General features: G+C 41.4%; 2 protein-coding genes across 2 annotated transcripts; both read left to right on the top strand.

Annotated features, from left to right (window-relative positions):
* The first annotated feature begins 3,162 nt into the window (after positions 1-3,162).
* Positions 3,163-3,685, top strand: LOC104773895 (uncharacterized). Its single transcript, XM_010498564.2, has one exon. The coding sequence runs from the start codon at positions 3,173-3,175 to the stop codon at positions 3,641-3,643; it is 471 nt and encodes a 156-aa protein (XP_010496866.1). The 5' UTR covers positions 3,163-3,172; the 3' UTR covers positions 3,644-3,685.
* A 1,021-nt stretch (positions 3,686-4,706) lies between these two features.
* LOC104715647 (uncharacterized) lies at positions 4,707-10,835 on the top strand. The gene is made up of 4 exons (XM_087465499.1): positions 4,707-5,261; positions 5,428-9,823; positions 9,936-10,026; positions 10,166-10,835. The coding sequence occupies exons 1-4, from the start codon at positions 4,707-4,709 to the stop codon at positions 10,833-10,835; spliced, it is 5,712 nt and encodes a 1,903-aa protein (XP_087321625.1).
* Positions 10,836-11,171: the final 336 nt, after the last annotated feature.

Raw genomic sequence — 11,171 nt, 5'->3', positions numbered from 1 at the left:
AATGAAGATGACAATAATTTATAATAAAAGTTTGGAGGGGTGTTAGGTAAGATCTTATTTTGTTTTAATTAATTTTCGAGATTTTATTATATTTTGTTTTAATTAATTTTCTTTTAAGTTGTATTATTCTTTGGATATTTTTTTAAGTGTATCTCTGTATAATTTAGGAAGTCAACCCATATAACCTATTTTGTAACCAATTAATGAATTAAAGAATAACTATAACTTTATAACTTATAACTATTATATAGTCTACCAAAAAAAGTTGTGTACTTCCGAAATATTAAATAGGGGATGTTTCCAAAATTGTTTGATTAGAATAATAAAAAAATAATAATGATGCAACAATACTTTATCATTGACCATGATACAAAACTTTATTAATTATAATAGGACAATTCACGTAAATACCACTAAAATATGTTTTAAAAATACTTTTTAATTTTATTTTTCAAAAATATCACTAAATTGAGTTTTTTTTTCAAAAATACAACAAAATTAAACTAAAGTTTTATATTCAAAACTAAGCCCTTAATCGTAAACAATAAATTCTACACCCTAAACACTATATCATAAATCTAAATTTGTCAACCCAAACCTAGAAAAATAATTTTTACATACTAAAAATTCAGTTTTTTTTTTGTGTTTGTGGTTTTTTTTTGGAAAAAAGCTTTTGTGGTATTTTTAGAAGAAAAAACTTAAAAATGTGGTATTTTTGGGAAAAAACTTAAAATGTGGTATTTTGAGAAATTCTTCATTATAATATTTGATTCCAAACAACATAAAAACAAATATTATTTCAAAAAATACAAAACAAAAAAAGAAGAAAAAAAAATAAAAAATCTAAAAACAATCCGCGACGTAGCGCGGGTACTAACCTAGTTCCATTAATAAAATAGAGAAATAACCTTTTTTGTTTATAAATAATGGTCCACTATAAACAAAATACTAGATTCGGACCCGCACATACGTGCGGGGTTGATTTTAAAAACTAAATTTACTAACACATTTATAATTTATTACGTACATGCGGATTATGTTTGTAAATATATTTTTAATAAATGTTATTAACATTCATAATCCAAACTTTTTTTGTATCAGTTTAGTATTTGATTTATTTTTAATTCGGTTTAGACAAAAAAATGATCAAATTTATTTTTGTTATCAGTAAAAACAATTATATTAAAAAATAGTAACAGAAAGATGGTATGTCTAATTTAGGACATAAAATCCATCATGTCCTGTATATGTCTCATAACTATGGTTGATTTTTTTTTTATCTATTATAGAACATAGTTTAATGTTTTTTCTTTTTCTTTTGAATATTTTTTTGACATTTTTGTGTTAGATAAATTGAAAAATATGTTACATAATATATTGGAAGCATTGATTTATTTTAATTCTAACATGATCCTGGATTTTGATTTTTGAAAATTTTTAATCTCATCTTATTCCTCCTTCCATCCCATTTCCGTCCCATTATTCTTTTCTCATTTCCTCAAAATCATGTTCCTACATATTTAGCAAACAAACACGTAATAGTTTGATTTAAAACAAAATAAAGTATTTGATGAAGAAAAATAATTTCTTTGAAACATTCAGTTAATAGAATCACACATACATGCCGTGTCAGTTAACATTCTTTTATCTCTTGTTTTGTACATGCTTATGCTAGATAAGATGAAGAAAAAAAACATATTTAAAATACTGTTGTTTTACTTTAGTTGTAACATGTTTTCGGATCCGCACATTTATGCATTGATAAAATGATAAGTTATAAGTAGTTTCAAACGTATGTATATCTTAATTCAGTATCCAAGATTTAAATATACTGTATATATGTAATACATATGTTTGAAATCATAATATAAAATCATAAATATTGTTTACAGATATCTCACAATATATAACCAAATTATATTTTTATACATATATACAATTTTGTATTTAATTGCTCGATTTTAGTAGATACCGATTTAAATTATTTCTATAAACATTTAGATGATTTTGTATATTATGTAACATCATAATTTCTTGTTTCCGGATATATCTCAAAATATAAAATCAAATTAAATAAGTTTACATATATACAATTTCGAATTTAATGGCCCAAATTAAACATATACATAAATATCAAAATTATTGTTTCCTTAAATTGTTTACGCAAAACTACTTACCTTTTTTGAATTTTATTGCAGATGCTTGTTTCGATTCTGTTTGGATACGGGAGTATGAAAAACAGCTCTGAACAGTTAATACATGATCCGAACAGAATTAATCCAGGGTATATAGGATCCGTGCATTTTTATTATCAAATTTACTTTAATGTCCTTTTTGTATTATATGCTTTTTAATTTATTCAGGGTCATTTTATGTCATATATTTCAGGATTCATTTTGCCTTGTAAATAATGCTTCCCTTTTAATAGTATAGATTTCAATTTTAATCAAACTTGTTAATTAATTTTCTATTGATCACTAATAATATAATTTAAAATTTTTGAGAAAAATAACAAAAAAAAACATTTTTCAAAAAAAATTGTCATTTATCATTCATAATAGGGCTAATTTGCCCAATAATTAATCAAAGTTTCAAATTTTATATCTACAATTTTAAAGGAAAAAAAAAATCAAAATGACTTCGGTAAAAAGACTATATTCTTTTTTTTTGGGTATAAATGTTAGACTTTACAGACATACAGTAGTATTAATTTTGTGACTAATCTTTGGCTAGGCATCAACTTAAACTGAATCGAAGATACCAAAAAGCTCCTAAACAAATAGAACCTAATCAACTTAGAAAAGAAACGAAAAACAAAAGACAATTAAATTCTAACTAATAAGACGTAAACGGTACCTTACCAAAAAAAAAATAAGACGTAAACGGTAAACCATATTTTTATTTTTAGTCGATTGCTATACCTCTTTAGTATTAATAGGGAAGGGAAACATAAACAAATTAACGAAAGAAACAAATATCTACATGAGAACAAAGGAGCACCTTTCGATCCGACCTGTTACTCCTCTATTTAGTTCACCAACTAAGTAACAATAACGTATCAAACAAGAAAAAAAAACCGTTTTGAGAAAAAATTGTATACATAATAAACTCCAAAAGTTGTAACTTGGAAGATAAGGTAACTCAAATAATATAACTAAAAAGGATAACGAAGATGAATCCCAAAACCCTAGTTACAAATTTTCTCATCCTTGTCCTTGTACAAATCTCAAACTTATCGTTAGAGGTAAACTCGTTACGTGCGTACCACAAGAAGGACTATACATCAGAGTATAAGGTACGGCCAAATACGCTTGTACGAATGGTCATCACCAACGATCTCTTCGGTCTAAAGAATGGAAACGCGGGATTTGTATGCGCAAAGGGTGGCAATAAGGTATGGAAGAAGAGCAAACCAGGAGACCGGTACGTCGTGGTTGAGTTTAAGTATGACGGTAAGAATAGGCACACCTTCACGCATTGCCATCTCCGTTCTACTTTTGGGTTTGTCAACTTCCCGGTCAGCGTTCATCCAGACACCTCTGCTCAGTGTTATCCTAGCTACGTATGTGGTTATTCCGTTCGAAAAGATGGGGTTTTTTACAAGCCTGAGAAGAAGCTTTATCCATGGAAGAAGCACGAATGATTTAAGATCGTATTAACATATTGAGTATACATTGTAACGTATGGGTGAAACATGTTGTATAAAAACATTTTTTTTTTCCTTTTTGTAACGTATAATTTACTTTCAAACAATGATTATCTTTGTTTGTTCTATTGTATATGATTTGGAGCTTAATTAAGGTAACATAGCAAAATGACTTCAAAAATATTGAAGTTGTCAAATATAAATTAGTTAATCATATTATCTAAAACTAGTTTAATATTTAAATTAAAATTAAAAATAAGATAATATTTTAATAATGCATATTTTAGAGTTTTCAAAAATTTTACTATATGAAAATTTATTATATAGTTGAGGATCCAGAGAATAATTAATTTTGTTTCTCGTCCAATATCTGAATTTTAATCCCAAAATGAGTAGTTAATCTGGATTCCATCGATTTATGTATAAAAACATGCTATTATAAACATCTTTTTGTGTACATGAAACATAAGTTATAATTTGCTTGACAAAGATACACAGTACGGAGTCGAACATCCATCAAGCTCGCTGGATTTTTTTTGTGAAGCTTCTTTAGAAGAGACTCCCTCTCTTCTTCTTACGTCATATCCAAAAAAATTCACTAATGTTGGATATGGGCCTTGCCCCAACATTCTTAAAGCCCAAACAGAAGATTCTGAAGAGATTTTGGGCCAAGAGTCTTGGATCAGGCCCAACAGGCCGCAGGGGCAAAATCGTCATTTTACCCGAAGACAGAAGAAACCCTAGATCAAGGTCCCACTATAAATACCTGACATCATTGTCAGGAAAAGGGATCCGAATTTTGGTCAATTAGAGAGAGAAAAGGCTGTTAATTTCGTATTAAGCATTTGAGCTCCCTAATTGTCATTTTCTGTAAACCCTTTCTGAAAAATTCTTACGTTAAATAAAAGGGCCAGATCCGATTCATCCCACTTTACTCTTTACCATTTGTATTGTCGATTTCATACATCAACAATTTGGCGCCCACCGTGGGGCTGAACGAGATCCTTTCATTTTGACGAGAAGAATTTGAAGAACAAGGCGTTTTCAGAAAACCAGAAGCATGTCTCAGACCAATCACTCAAGCAACGAAGGCGTGAACTCCTCCCCAGCCCGCGACGTGTCTCCTCCACGCACCGTATGGGGGCGCACCCGTGCGAGGACCAACCAACTCCAAGGCGTCAACAGACCCGAAGCAATTACGGGCGAGGACGCAACGCTCACTGACCGCGCAGCCATAGGCGCTACGCGTGTCGCTCCCACCATTGGCGTAGCCGCAAGCGTTACGTTTCTTGTTCGTGAAACCACTAGAGACGATCCAACTGACCGTGAAGCCGTAGGCGTTACGCGTGTCGCTCCGACAAATGGCGGAACCAATGGAGCAATCCTTCCTGATCGAGTAGCTGTTGAAGACGCTCCAAATGGCCGCGAAGATATGGGCACTACGCGCGACATTTACCCCCGTCGATCGTCCAGACACCTGAAGATCAGTCAGGCCGCACTTGACGAAGCTGTACGTAGAACCTTGGATAAGATGAGCGGTCAAGCGGCACAGATAGAATTGCAAGGACGCAATGGCCATGCAAGGCATCATCAGCGACAGGAGGATGACGCGTTGGCACCACGCACTCCGCGAGCTGACCTCAACGCTCCGCAAGCTGACCTCAACGCTCCGCGAGCTGACCTCAACGCTCCGCGAGCTAACCTCAACACTCCGCGAGCTGGCATCAACGCTCCGCGAGCTGACCTCTATGCTCCGCGAGCTGACCACCATGCTCCGCAAGCTAACCATCACACCGCTAACACACCGAGAGCTGAGCACAACGCAAATGGAAGGCCCCGTCTCTCGTCGATCATCGTCGGACCCAATGGCGAGCAGCCAAGGGTACATTTTCAGGCCAGCCAGGTCTCCGCAAGATCAGCGTGCTGATCCAAGTCGCTCCGAGAACGCTGAGAATCACGCGCTACGGCAAGAACTTCAGCAGATGCAAGCCCAGCTGCAGACGCTTACGACTCAGATGCACAGAGCAACGAGCGGAGCCCCGGAACTCGAGACTGTATTAGCGGAGGCGCGACTCTCGCCCTTCACCATAAAAGTATCAGGCATCAGAGTAAGACGCAATCCCGATACCAACAAAAACAAGCCAATACCGTACGACGGCAAGGGGGATCCCACTATCTTCTTGAAGTCTATGTCTATCCATATTGGAAGTTCATACTTTTCTCCCGAGGAGGAGGACGCGGGAAGTTGTCAACTGTTCGTCGAAAGCTTAACCGGGGAAGCATTGAACTGGTTTTCAAAGCTCAAGGCCAATTCGATCGATGGTTATGAAGCACTCACAACTGCCTTTCTTCAGCATCACCAATGTTTCATGCACGTCCCTGCGTCAAACGCCGAATTATGGAGAATGCGTCAAAAGCCCAACGAGTCGCTGCAAACTTTCATGGCAAGATTCAGAGGAGTTGTAACCCAGCTCGCCATCAGCGACGAAGCCGCTATCGGAGCTCTAAGGGACGCACTCGCCCGCGGAACCAGGTTCAAGGAAGACCTAACAATCTTACCCCTCCAATCCCTGCGCGAAGTCTTTGCGCGTGCAAACCGATACATGCTGGTGGAGGAAGACCAAGGGAAAGAAAGCCACGATCAAACTGAAGCGGCAGAAAAAGCGCCCGAGAAGGCTCCGAGCTCAAAGGGTAAAGCCATAGACGAGTACCATGAACCACGCCAGCACTACAACAGGGACTACGCCCGAGGCGAGAAAGGAAGAAAAGCGACGATGTTCGCTATCGAAGGAAAAGAGCCACAGAATAAGTCTTGGAACAAATGGCACCGTGAATCCGATAATCCCGGCTTCAAAGGCAAGCGCCCGTATTGCGAGTTCCACAGGTTCAACGGACATTCAACTGAAGAGTGTAAAACACTTCAAATGCTGCTTCTAGAAAAGTACAAGAAAGGTGGCGTCGATTTAGAGCGAGAGCGCAGAAAAGTTGTCGCACACAAAGATAATCAGTACTGCCTAAGAGACGAACAACAGCACGACAGACGGCGTGAAGAGGAAACTGCAGCACAGGATGACCGAGCTTGGGCACAAAATGACCGAGAACGGGAAGTCGCTCGTTTACCTCCTCCCCCCAGAAGGAATCGCGAAGCAGAAGAGCACGATGAACCACCAGCGCCTCGCCGAAGGATCAACATGATCATGGGTGGCCTGTCAACATGTCGCGATTCTGTTCGATCTATCCAAGCCTACTGTCGCGAAACAGAAACAAAGCGCAACACGCCTTCTCACAGCAACATGTTCAAGACATCCACCGCACCAATTACCTTCACTGAAGAAGATGCGCGCAACGCTAGTCTGAACAACGATCCACTTGTCGTGGAAATGGTAATCGGCGAGAGCTCAGTAACAAGGATTCTTATTGACACCGGGAGTTCAGTCAACGTGATATTCAAGGACGTGCTGATCCAGATGGAGATTGATCTGCGCAACACGGTCCATGAAACGCAGCCTTTGACAGGATTCGACGGGGACACCATCATGACTGTCGGGACTATAACGCTTCCAATTTACGTTGGCGGTACGATGCAGTGCTTCAACTTCGCAATTGTGGACAAACCCATCGTCTACAATGTTATTCTGGGAACGCCCTGGCTCCACAAGATGCGCGCTGTCGCTTCTACGTATCACCAATGTGTCAAGTTCCCGAACGCGTACGGAATCTACACACTGCGCGGAGACCCTTTGATGGCTCGAACTTGCTTCATCATCGAGAAAAAGTTGCAAAATGCGAGGGCTTTTGTAATCGCCCAATCAGCACCACCACGAGATCCACGTACACCACCTCCGAAGGAGTCTGTGATTCAAGTTAACATCGACTTGTCTGATCCTAAGCGCTGCGTCGGAATAGGAGCCGAGCTGCCAGTCGCACTAAGAGACGAGCTCGTCCATTTTTTGCGTAAGAATGCAACCACATTCGCATGGACTATAGATCACATGACCGGAATCGATCCAAGTATTACTAGCCATGAGCTCAACATTGACCCGACTTATAAGCCCGTCAAACAGAAGCGACGAAAGCTCGGAGCGGAGCGCACTACCGCGGTCAATGATGAGGTAAAGAAATTACTTGATGCTGGATCAATCACTGAGGTGCGCTACCCAGATTGGCTGAGTAATCCCGTGGTCGTCAAGAAGAAGAATGGTACGTGGAGAGTCTGCGTCGACTTCACAGATCTCAACAAGGCTTGTCCGAAGGACAGTTTTCCTCTTCCGCGCATTGATCAGCTCGTCGAAGCCACAGCAGGAAACGAATTGTTATCTTTTATGGATGCATTCTCGGGTTACAATCAGATAATGATGCACAAAGACGACCGTGAGAAGACTGCTTTCATCACCGAGCAAGGCACTTTCTGTTACAGAGTCATGCCGTTTGGATTGAAGAATGCAGGAGCCACATATCAGCGACTGGTGAACCGCATGTTTGCAAGTCAACTCGGAAGAACAATGGAAGTCTATATTGACGACATGCTCGTCAAATCAGCTCAAGCAGCAGATCACGTCGCACACCTGAAACAATGTTTCGAGATCCTCAACAAATACAGCATGAAGCTGAATCCGGCAAAATGCACATTTGGGGTAACTTCCGGAGAGTTTTTGGGATACCTCGTTACAAAGCGCGGCATAGAAGCAAATCCAAAACAGATCTCGGCAATCATCAACCTTCCTTCTCCAAGGAACACGCGCGAGGTTCAGAGGCTTACAGGGCGAATTGCCGCACTGAATCGTTTCATCTCTCGTTCAACAGACAAGTGTTTGCCGTTTTATCAGCTCCTCCGCGTGAATAAACGCTTCGAGTGGGATGAGAAATGCGAGCTAGCATTCACACAGTTGAAGGAGTACCTATCATCTCCACCAGTCCTGGCCAAACCCGAGCAAGGAGAAACGTTGTATCTCTACATCGCCATCTCCTGTTCAGCTGTAAGTGGTGTGCTCGTCAGAGAGGATCGTGGAGAGCAACATCCGATCTTCTATGTGAGCAAAACTCTCGAAGGCGCGGAACTTTGGTACCCAACTCTTGAGAAGCTCGCATACGCAGTCGTCATTTCAGCTCGCAAGCTCCGCCCGTACTTCCAATCACACACTGTTGAAGTCCTAACTAATCAGCCGCTGCGCACGATCCTTCACAGCCCGAGTCAATCAGGACGTCTGGCAAAATGGGCAGTTGAATTGAGCGAGTATGACATCGAATACAAGAATCGCACCTGCGCCAAATCACAAGTCCACGCAGATTTTCTCGTTGAACTCTCTCCGGAACTCGAAGCTGACTCACCTCCACCTGAGATATGGTCACTTCACGTTGATGGTGCTTCTTCGAAGATGGGCTCGGGAGCGGGCGTACGCCTAACCTCGCCAACAGGAGAAATCTTAGAGCAGTCATTCCGCCTTGCTTTCACTGCTACAAACAACGATGCCGAATATGAAGCGCTAATCGCTGGATTACGTCTCGCACACGGAATCGGAGTCAAAAAGATACAAGCCTACTGCGATTCGCAGCTGGTCACGCACCAATTCAGTGGGGACTATGCAACAAGACACGCACGCATGGATGCTTATCTGAAAGTCGTCCGCGACCTCTCACAACAGTTCGAATTCTTTGAGCTCGTCAAGATTCCGCGCAGCGACAATGCTCCCGCAGATGCACTTGCAACGCTAGCCTCGACATCGGACCCAGACCTCCGCCGAGTAATTCCGGTCGAAAGCATTGATCAACCAAGTATTGATGTCGAACTCATTGAAGCTGCACTTTCAACAGAAGCATCAGCAAACCCGAGCGCTAGCTCGGCAATCGTCTTGGCAGTCACGGGATCAGCCTCAACGGCCACAAACGTAAGCACTTCCACCACGCCCATTCCGACCCCGGCGCCTCCAGTTACCACCATACCTGCACCACCTGCCTCCAAAAGACAAGAAGATTGGCAAACTGAGATTATAGCATTCATTGCGGATGGGATCATGCCAAAAGACAAGTGGGAAGCACGACGTCTTCGCGTCAAGAGCGCACATTACACGCTGTTGGATGGTAGCTTGTTCCGTTGGGAGGTCAATGGCGCACTTCTCATCTGTGTTAATACAAAGGACGTCAATGACATCATGCGAGAGGTCCACGAAGGCGCTGGAGGTAACCACTCGGGGGAGGAGCATTGGCACTTCGAATTCGTCGCAACGGCCATTTCTGGCCGACTATGGTTGCCGATTGTACTGCATTCGCAAACAAATGTGAAAAATGTCAGCGACATGCACCATTCATCCATTCTCCGACAGAACTTCTGAGGACCACATCACCACCTTACCCCTTCATGCGATGGGCGATGGACATCGTCGGTCCTTTAACTCCGTCAAATCAAAAAAAATATCTCCTCATTATGACGGACTACTTTACAAAGTGGGTTGATGCAGAATCGTACGCCTCACTCGAAGCTAATGAAGTCCAGAACTTTGTGTGGAAGAATATCATATGAAGGCATGGACTTCCATACGAAATTGTATGCGACAACGGCCCTCAATTCATTTCTCTCCAATTCGAAGGGTTCTGCGCTGGGTGGCGGATACGTCTTAGCAAGTCTACTCCACGATACCCGCAGGGCAACGGACAAGCAGAAGCAACAAACAAGACAATTCTCGCTGGAATTAAGAAACGTCTCGACGCAAAGAAAGGACTCTGGGCAGACGAACTCGACGGCGTTCTTTGGTCTCACCGAACTTCCCCGCGCACTTCTACCGGACGAACCCCGTTTTCACTCGCACCAGCCGAAGTGGGAATCCCGACACTCCGACGATCTATGCTTGTACACAATCCGGAGCTGAATGATAAAATGCTATGTGACAGACTCCTTTTCATCGAAGAAGAGCGCGATCAGGCTCTGCTGCGCATCCAGAACTACCAGCAAGCTGCCGCAAAGTTTAACAACAAGAAAGTCAAGTCTCGTTACTTTGACGAGGGAGATCTTGTACTCCGCAAAGTCTTCGAAAACACCGCGGAGAAGAACGCAGGAAAGCTGGGCGCGCATTGGGAAGGTCCCTACTTAGTCTCAAAGATCGTCAAGCCAGGAGTCTATCAGCTACTCGAAATGGACGGCACACCAGTCCCGCGATCCTGGAATTCCGCCAACCTCAAGCGCTACTACCATTAGTCAATCAATTCCGCCAACCTCAAGCGCTACTACCATTCGTAGTTCGTCACCGAGCATTCTTATGTAATACGAACTACGAATGGTTTGATCCCTCTCGAGGGTACGTAGGCAGCCTTTCACGAGGTCCAACTATAACTTTAATAAAAAAGAAAAGTTTTGAGCAAATCCTTCGTCTTCATACTGACGCCCTGGCCAGGTGCACAGTTCTACGTTCCGCATGAATGTAATGGTGAAATAATCCATACTTTGCCTCGGTAAAGAATAAAAGCCGAGTCCATACTCGCAATCGCTCCGCATGAGTGCCGTGGTGAAATAATCCACGTCCTTACTTCGGTA

The sequence above is a fragment of the Camelina sativa genome, chromosome 9 (assembly GCF_030686135.1).
Source record: "Camelina sativa cultivar CO46 ecotype springtype chromosome 9, ASM3068613v1".
Taxonomy (NCBI): Eukaryota; Viridiplantae; Streptophyta; class Magnoliopsida; order Brassicales; family Brassicaceae; genus Camelina; species Camelina sativa.
The sequence above is the reverse complement of the archived record's forward strand: the minus strand, read 5'-3'. Positions and strand labels throughout refer to the sequence as shown.

Excerpts from the sequence above, each read along its gene's own strand:
- LOC104773895 (XM_010498564.2), top strand. The coding sequence starts at position 3,173 with ATGAATCCCAAAACCCTAGTTACAAATTTTCTCATCCTTGTCCTTGTA.
- LOC104715647 (XM_087465499.1), top strand. The coding sequence starts at position 4,707 with ATGTCTCAGACCAATCACTCAAGCAACGAAGGCGTGAACTCCTCCCCA. Across the intron at positions 5,262-5,427 it reads GACAGGAGGATGACGCGTTG|CTAACCATCACACCGCTAAC; the intron begins GCACCACGCACT and ends ATGCTCCGCAAG. Across the intron at positions 9,824-9,935 it reads GGTCCACGAAGGCGCTGGAG|CGACATGCACCATTCATCCA; the intron begins GTAACCACTCGG and ends GAAAAATGTCAG.